Below are 17,494 nucleotides of genomic sequence, written 5' to 3' on the forward strand. Positions count from 1 at the left end.
AAGTAACTACCATATACTAGAAATTGTATCGCCACTATATTCTGTACTTGTACCTTAGCGTGATGTAAGTCTACCCCATACATTGAGAGCTTCTTTGCATTTTCTAGAAAATTCACTTCTGCATCTGCTGGACTCATTCCTCTAGGGTGGAATAATCACAAATGAGTCATCATTGAATCTGCCATACCCCACAAAGTTTCACTGGCAATTAGGTGAATTTGTGTGCCGACCTATAGTTACGATGTAGCTCCATCACCCTTTCCTCCAGCTCCCGCGTCTGATTAGGGGCAAAGCGAAAGTCAGCCACATAATCCAGCCCGTGTTCCTCGGGCTCATAGTCACCCAGTTCAGCCTGAACAGTGTAGGAGCCCAAAAGGGCGTGCGTTACAAAAGAACAGGGCAGACGGCCGGACAGGATGTCGTCCCTCAATTGCAGGCACAGGTAGTACCTAACAAATATGTAGAGACTTGTTAGGTTTAGCCTTCTGTCTTTTTGTTTTTAAGATGACTGCACAAATACACTTTCACCCTGCCAAAACATCCATTGTTGCCAATGTAGGCTCGAGAGACTTCAAATCTTGTGAGACTTCAGCGCACTTGATTTTTCATTCATGTTTTTTTTGTTTTTTTCTTACCTACTATGGCACAGGGTACCCCTGGCTGTTACAGATGATAAAAGTTTTATTTTGTTGACATTTGGAGTGTGGAGTGTCCAATTTAGCAGTTGCACATTAGGTCATGAGCAAGTAAATGAATGCATTATGTGAAGATTGGTGATTAGTCCCATAAAACTTGCTCAAAGACAATAAATGTTATTCAATAATCAAAATTGGATCCAATTGTACAGTATAACAGAAGAATCTTTCATCGCTTATATATTTATAACCACACAGCTAGTGGTTGATTACTCCTTGGCGTTTTTAATAAAATGTCCGTCCAGAAACAATTTCACAGTTATACAGACTGGTTGTCTTGGACACGAGAGTACTTTCAGATCGGGGGGAAAAGGTCATAAATACAAATACCAGTCGTGCCAAAATTACAAAAGAACCATTGCTTTGCGGTTGAAACCAACTCCAGTAAGGCTTCCTGCGTGTGCTCACTGGGTCACATGGAAAAAAAACATCTTCTATAAACATAGTAATTGGAGCAGCATGGCTTTAGAGCGTTTTATATTTGCTCATTAAATAACCAGTCAGCAGTTCATCTATTATTACTAATACGGATATGCATACTTTATGTCATGTTTGAACCCTTTTCTGTCAAATATGCCTTTTTTTTGTTGATGTCAATGCATTGTGGAGTTTCAACAACCGGTAAACCTTGTTGGGGTTTTTTACCAAAACGATTGGTGGCCACAGACAGACAGACTTTTGGATCTCTCGATCATTCGATCTTTTGGGGTATTGGCACTGAACTCTACATCTGGATTGCATATTCTACTCAGGGGATACACTTTCCTAACACAGAAAGGTTAAACGAGTTGTGGAATTTAGTCACACATGTTGCTATGCATTTCCACAAATTGTGTGATTCATCCTTTTGTAATTTGTCCCAGCAGTATTGGATTAAAACAATTAACGCAGTGTTTGGAACCAACTGGAAAAACCTAATAATTTTACTTGGACCCAAACATCAAACGCTGTTCTGGGCGAAGGTTTCAAGACCAAAATAGGTCATGTCTCAATCAAGCTTTGGCTCAGTCGCTCATTTGATTGTCCAACTATGATAGCTGAAAAATATAAATTACGGTCGGTTTGTCTGTTTTGAATTTACGGAAATATTTTTAAATAGAATTGGTTTCACACTTTGAGGTGAGTCATTTTGTCTCTGCTCTGTCTAAACTGTTTTGTTCAACAATCTTACTCAAGTGAAGTGATGGCCAAAGACATTATTAAAGACTTGAGCTGTAGAATTCCGACCAACCTGGTGATGTCTTCAATGAGCACTGATGGGTCTGGGGGGTAGAATTTAACAGAGAATCCCAAAATCCAGGCGCCAACTGTGAACAGATTAGCAACATAGACAGTTAAGCACATTTCCAACAACCTTCAACCACTCAGCTCAAGTTTACATTGTTGATTTTGGACCGAATATCCATTCTATTGGACTGTACCGAAATAATTTATTGTACCTGTACATTTATTTCTGCTGTATATTATGGCAAAATATGAATTGGTGTGATAATTGATTACAGCCATATTCACTAGGTCAGCGTGGCAGTCTTGTTGATGTCTTGTATTGATGATATCTGCTTGGTTTTCTGCCATGTACAATTATTGTTGATAATTATTGTGCTAAAATCTTTATAATGATTTTTGTTGTCACTGGAGGGGTCAAAACTAATTGATTAATCAAATATCTTTAAAAAGTACTCATCCTCTGATTTCCACCTCTCAACAGTTACAATGCTTTGATTGGTGTAACAATTGATGATTTTTGTTTTTCACGTAAGCAGACGACATATCGTTTGTGTTTCATCAGAATGAGAAATTTGTTAACATCTGCTTTACTTTGGAAAACAATAATGAACATTTATCCTTCTTCTGACCGGTTATGGACCAAACAACTGAACCGTAATCAATTCATTGGATACGAAAAGTATGGATTACCTGTAATTGCAGTGCTAAATTTAAAGTAGCCTCAGACGCATGTATCCAACGAGCAGCTCTTTGCTAAACCCAAGAAGTTCTAAATTCAAGAAGGTTGGGGCTCCTGTGTGATTTTGCTTTTGTTGTTTATTTGGCTTTGTTTAATCATAAAACAATAACAAATGATTGACAATCATCGATTAATAAAAAGTCATCAAAAATATATATTTTGTTATACAAAATGAATTCATGGTCCAATTAGTCCAATAATCGATGGAATAATTAAGAGAATAACTGACTCAAAAATATTTGATATTGACGGCCTTAGTTACTTATGATGAATGCCGTTAATTCTTAATGCATGGAAAATGGAAAATGCCACAGAAACAGGGGTTGAAAACATTTGAAAACTATTACACCCTTACTTTAAACTCAACAGAACTTCACGACTTGATAAAACCTTCCCCTTGCATGATTTAGCCCTCTGTTCAACTTTTCTTAAATGAACCAACCCCGTTCTCGCTCATCTTTCTAATCTTTTGTTTCTTTGGCAGTCTGATAATGAAGTCGAGGTCAGATATTTTTGAGAAATCATTTCATTGACAAACTGCAAGCACGTAGTCTAGTTCATTAATCGGATACATACATGCACACGTGTGCACTCATACACACACACACACACACACACACACACGCACACACAGAATATACTGAGTGTGCATAGTCTCTGTCTTGTGCACTTACTTCGAATTTGCTTTTTAATCTCCTTGGACGGATCCAACCAATGCTGATAAAGATGAAAAAAAGAGACAATGCATTTTTGTGAGATTTGACCTCAGCAAAATCCCTCAGCTATATTTCAAGAGCTCCTTGCTGACTGTCTTGCATAGCTGAAAAGCAAAAACTGGCCTTTACAAATGACAGGAAACATCAATATGGGTGTGATGAAGGTTAACCAAATCCTGCTTGTTCTGTTTAATGTCACCAGCAGCTTTTATGAGTCTCCTTCGAGTTCAAGCACCTTCTTTTAAAAATGCTGTATAATCCTATTTTCAGTCTGAAGCCAACATGTTTGGACAACATCAATGTAGCATTGATCTTGTTCGAATTAAGGTTCCATCTGGTTCATTTGATAGAATGTCCCATGCATAATCAATCATGTAAACATCTCAATTCACATTCCAATCTTTGCGCTCACAAAATAGGTGTACAAAATCAAGCACTACATGCTGTTTGATGTGTCATTACATATGTGCCACAATGATTTGCCTCAAACACTAGGCTAGCAGGTCTTTATGCTCAATTTGTATTTTTTTTTTGATAGAATCCAATTTCTTTTGTGGAAGCGTTCACATTCCATTCTGAAATGCGCCTTCAGTCTAACTAGTGTGTGAAGCAAATGTGGTCAGGAGAGTAGGTGCCACGGACTTGTCTTGTCATTATGTATTTCAGATCCACAGAGTAGCGATTAGTGAAGAGGTGGAAATACAAACCCCACATAGGAAGGCCGGAGCTGGAATCAAGTCCTACGCCTCTGAACTGTGAGGCAGACATGCTAACCAGTGCTCCACCCTTATATAATTTTTACATATTGGCTGTGAAGGAACCGTGCTCGGAACAAGCCATCCCAAATATTTCCAAAGGTGTGTTAATATGTTGGCAAGACCTTGGTATTGTCGGGGTCGTGGAACGTCAAACCGAAGTAGTCCCTCTCCAACAGGTTCAGATGGCCACAAACCATATCCAGCAGTGTTTGGCCCTTGGAAAATTTCTATCAGACACACACACACACGCGGACACACACACACATCGTTATGAAAAAAATGTACAATAACAGTTGTAAGTGACTAAACATGTTTAATTTATGCCAGCAACAACTAAAAAAGAGGCATACAGACTACGGAATGTTTACCACCTAACATCCATAAAACTATAAGGAAGTCCTGACGTTGTCGAAGGCTTATTTGTCAAGGCACTAAACAATAGTACTGCATGTTGTATAAAAAAAATTATTCATCGTTGACGTTTCATGTCCCATAAGGGTAAAAACCAATGCTTAACATCATACAGATGCCAAGTAATGACTACCCCCTGCTGAATGGGAGTGCCAACAAGCGTCAGGCGAAGGAAAACACATCACCAGCTAAACAACAGATCACACATTTTATTAATGCAGCCCTTTGGGGGAAAAAACATGCACACTGTTGATTGCACACAAACATACACAATGTGCACACACACATCTCCTTGGGCAGTCCAGCTCCTACGGTGACAAAGCAACCAAAGCAGCTGTTACCATAGAAACAGACGTAATAGGTTCCTTGTGCCCTCTCCCACTCCATCCTTTTCTCTTTGGTAAGAAAAGACTAAAGCAGTGAACACGAGAAGAAAGCCAAACAATGTGCCCTTTTTTTCAAAACAGTAATGAAGAGGAATTGGACTTTATTGCGCTTGAGCAATACACTATCAACACCATCAGCGACCGACAGTGTGTGTGTGTGTGCGTGTGTGTGTGTGTGTGTGTGTGTGTGTGTGCGTGTGTGTGTGTGTGTGTGTGTGTGTGTGTGTGTGTGTGCGTGCGTGCGTGTGCGTGTGCGTGTGTGCATGTGCACGTACATGTGTGCCCTGGGATTGGCTGGAAGTTCTGGGGTTACTTCCTACTGCCAAAGGATGGATGGATGGATGGATGGATGGATGGATGGATGGATGGATGGATGGATGGATGGATGGATGGATGGATGGATGGATGGATGGATGGATGGATGGATGGATGGATGGATGGATGGATGGATGGAAAAAAATATTTAACCCCATTTTGAAAATGTCTTTCAGCTGATTATTGAACACAACTTACTGTACTGTATTTTCCGCACCATAAGGCACACTTAAAAGCCTTTAAGTCATGGCAAACACGCGCACTATAATGCTGTGTGCCTTATGTGTGGATTAAATACAAAATAGACCCTGCAATTGACTTTGCACTTTTTAACCCGAAATGCCTTATGGTGCGGAAAATATGGTACTCATACATACTGTAAAGTGTGCCCTGGCTGGTCCACCACGATGATGCTGTAGACCACTAAGCTAGGAAGATACAGGGTCGCCGTGACAACAGCAGTGCATCAACAATGCCCCTTTAACATGACTATTGTCGTTGGTTCAGTAATTACATGCAAATGTAAAATAATAAACAGAGCAGACGCTAATCCCTTGTGACCTTGTGTCAGTACAGTGGCTTTATTTTTCTCCACATTTTTTCATTTGTTATAAATATATTTAATAAATATCTTATTTAAACTGATCTGAAGCAAAGATTTTTACATTTTTGAATTTTGTTGCTATTTGATTCTGTTTAGCCACAAAATCCAGAAGACATAGAAGGAACTTCCAAAACAGTGAGACTGATTCACATTGACGTGCGGTTAAGTAGCAGAGGTGAGAATATGGCCATTAGCATTTCTGTAAATTCAGTTCACTTTACAAACACTAACAAAAAAGAGAGTTCCTATGGAAGCCTCAAGCAAAAAGGGAATAGAATCCCAGCTTTAATTGTGGGACTTGATCAATATCTCGTTTACCAGCCAAACCTTGATGGTAGGCAAAGTCAGGCTCTCTGAGTTTTTCGCATCAAAACTGCTTGCTCAATGCACTTCATAGCTGAAATTACAGTTTGGATTTTACAGCATTCATCATTGTGTCCAAACACTAGACTCACCCACGACCGACCATATGTCTCTGCCTCTCCTCCCCCCACTTCTCTTTATCGTTTCCTACGCCTATCTCCCTCTCACATTCGATTTTCTCCCTGGTCAAACATCATCTGTCAATTGCAATGTATGGATTTGCTGTCAAAGTGCAAATTCTGTGGACCAAGAGACGTGAAGGGATGGATGTGTGTGGATCTGATGGACAAGGAGGAATTATGTATGTAATGTAATGAGGTAAAACAACGCAGATACACAATACGCATAGAGGTTAGATAGAAATAAAGATTTTATTTACTAAAGAATGAGGTAGGCAGTTGGAATATAGACTCACTAAATGCCTTCCTCCCGGAGTCTGACCGAAGCCACGGCCCTCACCAATGTGAGCCTGCATGATCTGCACTGTCAGGACGTCACGTGTGCATGCACAAACCGTTCTTAGCTAGGTCTGCTGCATCACTAGCATGATCAATTCATTATAGACTGTTGTGTTATTGCTCTTCTTTTCAACTGCTCAATTTTTTCCATAGCTTGCGATGTCATTAAACAGCCGAAAAGCACGCTTCAAGGACAGCAGAATCACACTCGTCACACACTTGCTGCACAAGTAACATGGTCCATTCAGGGTTCTTTCACAACATCGGGAAGAGAGGCCAAATTGGAAAACATGATTACATTTTGGCTTAATTGCCTCGCTGGCTACGCCGTTTAATGGAGGAAGGCAGTCACGGCAAGGTCTACAAGTAATGTTGTCGACAGGGATAAGGTCAGCCATTGTCGTAATAGACCAGGGGTGGCCAACCCGCGGCTCGCGAGCCGCATGCGGCTCTTTGGCTGGTTTCATGCGGTTCTTTTACATTCATATCAACATTTGTGTTTATTTTTTGTGCGTATTTGCTTCGCTTGAGTTCAATATGGTATTTTGGTCAAATCCCGCAAAGGAGGAGGGACAAGCGCATTTGTGGAGTGTCAATTCCGCTCTCAAAATGGCAAGGAAAAAATGCACAGCTAAACGAATATATGACGATGAACACGGGACATTTTTAACAGAGTTAAAGTTGGTTTTTGTTGAACGCAATGGCAAGCCATTCTTCCTGATATGTCGGACGTCATTAGCGCCTTTAAAAGCTTCAAATGTTCAGCGACACTTCAGCTCACTTCATGCCAATATCGATAAGGACCTTCCAAAAGGGACTGAATTTCGCAAGTACAAGTTTGGACACTTTGAAAAGTCAGGCAGAAAAATAGGTACAGTTTTTCAAAAAAATTACGAAGCACTCAGAGACTGTCTCGCTTGTATTGTTTCAACTGGCTTGGAACATTGCACGGGCTAAAAAGCCATACAACGAAGTGGAGTTCGTTAAAAAATGCCTCAGTGAGGTTATTGAAATCTTGTCTCCTGAAAACGACAAACTAAAACGAATGGTCTGTCCCGCCACACATAGTAAGTGAAAAAACGTATGTCTTTGTTTGTGGAATTTGTTGAACTGAGAGTTTGTCTGTGTGAGACGATGCGCACAATGTTCATTGTTGAAAATGTGGTCTTTGGTCTGTGGTTTTAGTACTGTAGGAGTCCATTTGTCATTATCATCTTGGTGTGTGACATGATAATGTCACACAATAAATTTGGCTGAGCATAGGTGTGTGTGTGAGTGTGCATGTGTGTGTGTGGGGTGGGGGGGGGACGTTCATCTGTGCTCATGTGTATGATGTGGCTCTTTGCGATGACACAGTAAAAAATGTGGCTCTTAGTCTCTGACTGGTTGGCCACCCCTGTAATAGACCCTTCAACAAGTGCATGGGCCAAAGGGGTTAAAGAGCTTCAGAATGAATGATCTACGGGCAACCGGGAATGTGGAATGCTCAATTAACATCCACCAATCTTCCTGGAAAGTCACCTCAAGCCGCACAGTTGCTGAGCAGTCGCGGTCGTTGATCTGAGCAGCACCCACCCCCACAGTGAAAGCTGTAGTATTTCCTGACTCAGTCACATTAAGTTTTTCACGACACACAGTGTCTCTCTGAGGTGCAATGTGCCGTGCTGAGTCAAATCAAGGATTGTTCAAATGTAGTAGAATTGCTTGCACAGTGTGACGGCAATCAGAAGCATTTTGCACATTTTAAGATTGCTATAATTGCTGCAGCATTATACACTTTATAAATGAAAGCCTAATTAAAATATAGGTCTGCACTTTCACAGGATGATAAAACAATTACTGAACAAAATTCCTCTGAGAATGAGTCTGTGTAACTCTTGCGGGTGTTCACGCCGAAGTATACATGTAAAATAAGCCTCAATGGGACTGTGAAACTTTTGACCCGCAAACCTCAAGGTTGTTTCCATTGTTTTAGCTGAAGAAACATTTTTTTAGTCAGTACAAAAAGTGGCTGCTATTCATTCAAAACCAATCTGTTGGGTTACCTGACCTGAAGCTGTTCTGTTAATGAGTTCATTTTATTTTTCCCAATAGCTGCTGACTGATTTATCCAAAGTCATTTGGTAGTCATTCATCATCTGTACCATCTATCCATGGAGTCTGGCCATTAAACATTCCTCTGTGACACCTCAATGCTATAACCCGTGCTGACTCGTATTGGAAAATTCCATATCAGTCAGTGTTCATGTACAGTCACTTCGCTATTCAGTTCTTTGTGGAAATTCACCTAGTATCACCAGAGTGACATGGAAGTTTTCATTAAATTATGGAATAATGTAGTATATCAGTTTTTGGTCTGGCAGTGGTGCAGGATTAATAAGTTTATAGACATGAGCAAAATGAGCTGCAAACTAAAAAGATGACAATAACATAAACTACAGCTGAATGACGATTTAAGTCAGAAAATCGTGGAGAAAATAGTAGGCCAGAGAGAAAAGAGGCCAAGATTTGAAGTTGTTGTTTGTGTTCTGACATGGGTTTCTGATACCGGGTGTGCACGCAGAATGGTGAGATCTGTGACATCACAATAGCACAAAACAGTGAATTGGACGAACAAATGTAACAAAGAAGAGGAACAAAAGAAAACAATGGGAGACATTCACAATCACATTTCCGTTCCCCATAGGCTGAATTCATTCAATTGTCACAAATGTCGACCAACCAACAAACAAGTTCTTGTATTGGTTCCGTTTATGCAGCAAAATAAAAAACTAACATTAAACACATACACAAAAAATAATAACTAAGTCTCAGACAACTTGGTAAATGGTGAAAGCATGAAAACAGAGTTACCTGAACTCAACTTAAGACGAGTTTAGAACTTTTAAAATGTGTGCGATTTTACATCTTAGTATGAGGTTTTCATCAATTTAATGTCTTGTTCCAATAAAGGTCAGAAAAATGTATTTGGGGTTGGATTAGGATGTCCTTTTGGCCTGCTGAGTTGGTCACTGCTGGTCTCTTCTGCAGTAGGCAACTCTGATTGATTTAATTAACGGCCCAGATGCCAGTAGTAAATGACAGGGTGAATGAGTGTAGCTCTTAAAAATTCCACTTGTCCCACTTCAGCATGTGAGTATGCAAATGGACCACAGAATTGAGCAATGTACCTCAACGGCGGTCTCGTAGTCTGAGCCGTCAAGCAAGTTGACTTTAACAGGGACTGTCTTGGGCCTTTTGTTGCTCTTCTGGGGTGATTTGGAAGCCTTGCTGGGTGTCTTGTCTGAGCTTTCATCCACATCTCGATAATCCTCCGGAATCTGGACAGAGAGAGTCAAAAAGTGCTTGTGTCCTACCATCCTCATTCAGATGCAATTGCTTGTTTCACATGATTAATTGTTCAATTGGTAAAGCGTTGCAGAAATATGTAAAGATGCTTTGTCTAGGTAGGAGGAATGATTGAGAGACCCGACTAAAGTGAGCTGCTGTTAGTTACCCAGTGCACCCACCTGATTGGTTCGCCTGGAGTCACCCTCCATTGCACTTTTCATTTCCTCTGCCAAAGCCTTCTCTGTTGTCATAGAAATAGATTGAAGACCTAAGAGCACATATAAACACAGTCAGCTCTAATTTTGCTTGCTCAAAAGAACAATGTGCTTGGAATGATTACTGGCCCTAAATATCCAATATGGCTGATTGATTGAACAAAACGCTCTCCCTCTGTAACTATCCTCACATTAATTGAGTCATGCTGGCATACTGTATTAGTCTCAGCTGCCATTCGCATCCAGCCGGCTTTTCATGCACGGAAAGGATCTTGAAATAGAGAAAGAGCGCAGGGTGCGAGCTCCTGCATCCTGTCTTCTCAAGCAGATATAAACGTAGATTCTATCAGCAGGCGAGGCTCGCAGCAGGCAACCTACGTAGATACGTAGAGGGGAGGAGGCAGGAAGGGGTAGTGATCTGATGATGCGGGGGGAGGTTATGAAGAGAAATGATAGAACACAAGTAAAAGGGGTTATGAAGAGTCTGACAGCAAGGTGGAGAGATGGACATAAAAGCAATAGCGCAATATACTGGTGACGGATGAGACCTGTCATGTGAAGGTGACCACTGCGCTCTGGTCCAACCCTATCTTTGCTCGTTCTCCAAATAAAAGAGCTGAAATTCAGACTAGGCGTCATGGCAAAGAGGGGCAAATTACTCGAGCTAAAACAGTGACATTGCTATCAAAAGAGAGCACAGGATCAGAGCGTTAACATTTACTTTATGTCAGCTGAACTTGGCCAAGATAACACTGGAATTATTCTTTTGAACTTCTTTTAGTCTTTGAGTTTAAATTACTCGACCAAGTAGGAATATTATATTGTTACCAAAGCTTGGCAATTCTATGCAAATGTACTGCATTTTCTTCAAGTGGGATTTATTGTTTGTTTGTTTTCAGTTTATTGGTGCACTTGCATTGCAGTCAGTCCTAGTGCTAACAGTCAACACAAGCAATAAACCATTTCTTCAAGATTTTTTTGTAAACATCCCAGGGACGTTGATGGTAAGTAAAGGGAAATGTACTTTCGGCAGTTTACAAACACATTTGATTAAGGCTCCGTTAGACACATATAACCATATCAATATAATTTCTAGTAGTAGTGTGGTTGCTTAATAAGTGGAAAGGAATGTGCAGGCTACATGAATTTGTTTTCTTCAAAGTATTGTGGAACAGGAGGTCCGGAAAGGGAGCATATCTCAAGGCCGATGGGAACGCGAAAAACAACTCGTCTTTGTGGTCCAGACACCTGTGCTGAGCAGGGGAAAACCCAAACGAGGAGGAGATGACCACAGACCATCGACCAATCACCACACAATCTTTTGCATGTTTGAATATTCATATTGTGTTTCTTTAAAACTGGGCAACCCGGAAGAATGTGTCGTCTTTCTGGTCACGAAGGCACACGAGTTTTTGTGTTAAGGACCCAAAGACCCAGGCGCCTGTATTAGCTTGCTTTGTCAAGATTAAACAATTGGTAAATTCGGTCTGATTGATCTACTGGTCTTCTCTTTGACAGAACGAACTCGCAAAATTGTTAGGTGCGCCAGTGTGTGGATTAGAACATAGCAATTTTTGTGTTAAGTGTTGATCACAATTTGGAGTCAGATCAATAGCTAAAATCCGTATCCTAACAGTTTCTTGGTGACCCTGACGTGATGTCAAGAGAAGGGTAATTGACAAACTCGTGGTCTGTGTCCAAGTCATCGGACAGTTAGTCTGGGACAGCTGTCTCCCGGTCGGCGTACCGTTTGAATAAGGAATAAGCGCACAACGTTGAGCTGGTACGACGTCTCCTAAACCCTGAGCTCATCAATGATAAGGTAAGCAGAATACCTGTTACTATATGTCGAAATTCTGCAAATTGAAAGAGGAAATTTAAGAGGAGACTGTCGTTCAGATCAAATAAGGTGTGCAAGCTTTTAAAAACAGTTAAATTCCGTGGTGGGAGGGCGGGCTCCTCTGTTCTTTTAGAAACAGTTAAATTCCGTGGTGGGAGGGCGGGCTCCTCTGTTCTTTGAGAAACAGTTAAATTCCGTGGTGGGAGGGCGGACTCCTCTGTTTTGCTTCGTCGTGGCGGACAAGGGTGCGGTGACGATCGCATTCAAATAGCTGGGGTGCTTGTGAGATCCCCGAGGAGAAGTGAGGCCTCCTCAAAAAGTATCCGGTGGTAACAGTTCCTCCTGTGAGAGACCAGACCGCTAAAATATCCAAAATGTGCAACCAAATTGGGGGGAGTGTGTGTGTGATGAGAGGAATGAATGGAGTGAGATTGAGAGGAATGTATGCTGGAAGTGCAAATTGTGAGCTACATGAGAGATGGATTCGAATCCCTTTGTCTGTGTGTTCTGTGTATGTGCGTAATCTCTGTAAAAGTTTGTGTCAGTCTATCGTCGTTCGTCTGAGCTCTGCGCGAGCACTTTGTGTATTGGCGTGCGTGCCGTGCGGATGCGTGTGTGTATGTGCGGTTGTGTGCGCGCTCGCTGTGTGTGCGTTTATGTGTACATGTGTGGTTGCGGGCGTGTGAGGAGGAAGATGGGATGGATCAGAGAATGTTCAAGAAGGAGGGGGCCCGTTCGGCTCATACCGGCAAGGGTGGGGGCCAGCAGGACATGCGGGCCTGGCCAGATTGTGACGTCAACATTGATACAATGTTGAGGAGAAGTGAGAGAAGAGAGGGGGGCTAACTTGTAAATAGTGATGAGATAATTGCTCAATTGATGGGGGTTAATAATTATCCAAATTTTAGTCACATGTTTTGAGGGACCACAGCAACAACATTGTATTTGCAGGCCATTAATTTAGTTGGTGATGACAGTGTTTAGATAAGTAGATTGTTTTATCAAAAAATGTGAGAGTGAAGGAGGAGGTTTGATTTGTAATCTGGCATTTGGGTGCCACTTTTAAGAGTCTGTGCAGGAGCATAGATTGTTTTGGTTGTTTTTAAAGATATATTTAACAGTTTATTTCGGTGCAGTAAGGATATAGCAGTTTTGAAAGACTTAAAATCGAAAGCAAAATTACATTTTAATTTTGACATATGGCAGCTAACATGAGGATGGCAAATAAATAAATGAATAAATACTAGCTCAAATGTGGCATGTGTTTTAAATTGGGCGATAAGGCATTCACTTTCGAGCCATTTAGCGCTGCTGACAACAATAATTTATGAGATGGTAAATCAAGGAGGAATGTCATAGTTGGAACACAGGCGCTGTATGACCTATAGATTGAACAATAACATTCACCGCATATGTTGTGAATTGTTAAATTATATTACAGTTTATTACAAAAGATTTCGGAACTTTATTTGATGATAAACACTGGAACGAGGATTTTAGCCGTGTTAATGGGTAGGGTGGATGGATTGCTCAGAAGAAAAAAAGCATTTGATAAGGGCGGCTTGATAGTAAGATGATGAGTGTGCGCAACTGATAGGATACAAAATGTTAATAGGAAGATTTGGGGTGTAAGAAACAAATACTACACAGGAAGATTGATAACACAAAGATAGTTTTGTTAAATTTGTGTCCCAGTGTGTTCTTCCCTAGTGCGTGGCACGATTCCTGAACTGAGTCCTCTTACTCCACTGGCTGTCTCAAAATCAACAGAGGACTGTCCCTGATCATGAGACACCTTTGAGAACAACAGAAACTGCTATCATGCTTGAAGGGGGCAAGCACAGCTTTTCACAGGACAAGAACCATACAGTTGGTGGAATACACACAGTTGCAGATCAGAAAAGAAAATGGACTGAAAGAACAAAGACAAGATGGACGCATTTGAGAGTGGCGGACGATCCAGCCCTGAATCATCATCATGAGAATTTAAGAGGAGAGGCTGCTAAAGACTTGCATGAGTCACATGAAGTCAAACTGGACACATTGCTAAAGACTGCTGAAGCATTACAAAGTTGGTGGAGTGTGGGACAAAAGGGATGGAAGTGTGTTTGGGTGCTGGGGCGGACATATCTGAGGAGTTTTGATAAAAGAGGGAATAATAAGGCTGCTTATTGACACTGAAACGGGGATAACAACAAAATACATAGATATGGACAGCGAAGATGCACTAATAATAACAAATCATACGACAGCGTGATCAGAAACTTTGCAAAGTGGATATTGATCGATAGAAATTAAATTTATCAAAACGACAGAATTTAATTATACATCAATTGCGACAATTGATTTAAATGACACTTTATGATAGGCATTTATGGTTAGGGTTAACAATCCATCCATCCATCCATCCATCCATTACTGGTGCGGCTTGTCCTTACGAGGGTCACGGAGGATTCACAATAATAATTAGAATTTGTAATTTTTGGAGAAATTGTGTGTGAAGGCGAAGAGGCTGAATACAAATTCGGGGAATGCTACAAGATTATGTTTAAAATTAGAATGTGTTGAATTGGTCAGAAAATCGATGAAAATACCGAAAGAATTTTGTAAAATTGGGCGTGAATTTTAAAGTTGAAAATTTGAAATTTTTCACAAGTGGGAAGTTTTGGAATAGGTAGGCATAAGATGAATAGTTAAAAGAAATTGAAAAGGGTTGAGTCAGTGAAAGAATAATTAGAAATTAGAAGGGAAAAAGGGAATGTTGCAAAATGTTACTGCAATGTTGAAAGTGAAAATGTGAAATTTCAAGCTAGAAAGTGAGAGAAGGTGAATTGGAAAGTGAAAGAAGGTTAATTGGAGGAATTATGTAGAAGAAAATGAGAAATATTGAATGTGCCATGAAGAATGAATGGTGAAATATTGGCTTAAAATGTATAAATTTCTCAAAAATCGTAAATATTTAGAATATTTGGCATGAATATTTGGAATGTGTTAAAAGTGGAATGAGGTGAATCAGATGAATTCGTAGAAGTAGTTAAGTTAAAAAATGAATAAATGAAAAAGAGGCAGAAGAATGCAGAAGAAGTTGAATAATGATAAAGTCAAGGCAAGGCAAGTTTATTTATATAGCCCACAAGCAAGTCTCAAAGGGCTTCAAATGTACAAAAATTGACAATTTAAAGTACAGGAACAATAAGTGTGAGGGCCACAATGATGATCATGACAGCAAAAATATTCCTAATTGGTTTTGATAGGTAGAAAGGGGGAGCGTGGAAGGTTTTCAAACTTTGTGATATAGCGTGACTCCATTATCAAAAGTAAGCATTTAATTTTAAGAATTAGCATCAACAAAAATGAGAACGATAATCTTCAAGGTGATAGCGTAAGTGGCAGGAGGAAGCTGTGTATATTGTTTTTAAACATTATTTTTGGTATCATTATTTTTTAGGAGGGTCAGTTATGCTTGTGAGAAGATGACTGAGGGAACAAGGTAACAGTAAAAAAGGGAGTGCTCTATAAATTGTTGGTTCTTTGCCAGAGGTAGTTATTTGGAGGGATGAATTTAAACTGAAAGCCAAATGGAACTGTTTAGTGGAAGAAATATGGGAATGTGGAAATATTACAGCTCGTCACAAAGTGTCAAATAGTCTAAGTGTGAGATGTGAGCAAACTAAATGGGGAGTTAAATCATGTTCCAGCATTATGCATATTGGCAAACGATGAGAGGACAGGAAACCAGACAATTAGATATTAACTTTGGATTTAAAATAAAAAAGGGAAATTTTAATTGAGGAGAAAATTTTGCGTAGGGACGGTTGTTTTTTACAATTTAATATTGTATGTTTTTATGTGTGTGTTGTGGAATGACAGTTTGTTTGTAATGGTGTATGAATGTCAAGTCTGTGCTTGTGGTGTGGTGTTTGTGTATTGTGAATGGTTGACATGATTCAAAGTTGGGGTGATGTGATCACAGCAGAGGATAACATTCCTCTCACCTGAAAAATATAAAGATACTACAGATTTGAAAAAGCACAATTGATCAGGACTAATTTTGGACTAAATATGGGTTTAGGATTACTCAGGGGCACCATCGACAACAAAACAGTGCGATGGAGAAGGCCCATTTCAGTAATATGGTTAGACAAGACAGAACTGGTATTGAACGTTAAGACTTTGGACGATTTGACGTGTGACAACTTTGAGCTCACCCGACGGGGTGACGGACTAGGTGGACAGTGACCAAATGTTTGACGCTTGAGCTTGCTTGCGACAAGTGCACGCTCTGCTTTGTTTTTCTGTGTGACTTAATTTTTTTGCAGCAGCAGCAACAGCCACCAGCCAAGGAGCGGATTGCGCGCTGCTTGCGTAACTTGTTTTCGTTCTTGCAGGTTGTCAATTGCGTTCGTGGAAAATTTGTATTGAATTTACATGAATATGTTAACCTTTGCCCTTTTGGTTTTTATGATGAACTTGTTGATGACATGGTTTTCAGGACATGATCCGCGGGCGCCAGGATTCATTTTATGACTGTTTTTATTTTGATACTTGATGTATGTTTTTGTGTGTACAAATGTCCGCTATCAGCAGGGCTATAAGCTCACTGACAGGAGTGCGATGATTTTTGTTTGTGTTGCCGAGCGTGTGGTGGACGAGCTAGAGGTTCCGCAGGCCTGGCTACAATGAGTGTGGTGATGAGAGGGGATGCTTAGCAGGTTCCTTTTGATACATAATGACACATTGGGTGAATGTGTCAAAAGGGGGAGTGGTAAAATAGAAATGGGTGAGTATGTGGTAAGATAGAATTGGGTGAGTAGGTTGTAAAATACAAATGGGTGAGTAGGTTTCAATTTGTAATTTTGATATCCAAAAATTTTTTCCAAATCCACTTGTTTTTAAGCTTTAACAGGACATGCCAGAATTCAACTAGCAGTGATGGAAGGAGCAGAGGAAGACCAGTGACAACTGGTTGTGGTGTGGTGACAACAAATTATAGCATGGCTTGCCAAAGGATGCATAGGGTATCTGTGCCCTCGTGTCTTTTGTGCCTCATAACCACTATAATGCCTGTAGTGGTTGTCCCCATTGAAACACAGAATCTCAATTGGAACATGGAGTCCCCACTGGCGGGGCTCCTGAAGTGAGCCAAAAGAGACGTTTTGCCCCCATGGTTGAGCGACAACGATCCAACATATATTGACGCCATAGGTGTGCCAGATAAGTATGAATTCGTTAATCAAGTGTCCTCGGGATTCAAAAGCATTTTCCTATGGATCACCCCCAATAAAAATGTATCATTTACAGCGGTCCATGAACAATTGGCATTGATGTCGTTCCAAAATAGAATTGCGTTGGACATGCTATTGGCTAAGGAACATGGTGTGTGCGGAATGTTTGGTGATGCATGTTGTACTTTCATCCCCAACAACACAGCGCCAGG

At 40.5% G+C, this 17,494-nt stretch overlaps 1 protein-coding gene across 1 annotated transcript in view; it reads right to left on the reverse strand.

Moving 5' to 3' along the window:
- Positions 1-17,494, reverse strand: part of si:dkey-178k16.1 (band 4.1-like protein 1) — a 41,385-nt gene that overhangs the window by 15,552 nt on the left and 8,339 nt on the right. The window contains exons 2-8 of the mRNA XM_061272257.1: positions 10,182-10,270; positions 9,843-9,992; positions 4,258-4,362; positions 3,336-3,378; positions 1,927-2,002; positions 231-449; positions 54-141 (exon numbers count right to left, since the gene is read on the reverse strand). Coding sequence (XP_061128241.1) covers positions 54-141; positions 231-449; positions 1,927-2,002; positions 3,336-3,378; positions 4,258-4,362; positions 9,843-9,992; positions 10,182-10,253 — 753 coding nt within the window. The 5' untranslated portion in view covers positions 10,254-10,270. The remainder of the gene's footprint in view (positions 1-53; positions 142-230; positions 450-1,926; positions 2,003-3,335; positions 3,379-4,257; positions 4,363-9,842; positions 9,993-10,181; positions 10,271-17,494) is intronic.

This window comes from Syngnathus typhle, linkage group LG2, assembly GCF_033458585.1.
Source record: "Syngnathus typhle isolate RoL2023-S1 ecotype Sweden linkage group LG2, RoL_Styp_1.0, whole genome shotgun sequence".
Taxonomy (NCBI): domain Eukaryota; kingdom Metazoa; phylum Chordata; class Actinopteri; order Syngnathiformes; family Syngnathidae; genus Syngnathus; species Syngnathus typhle.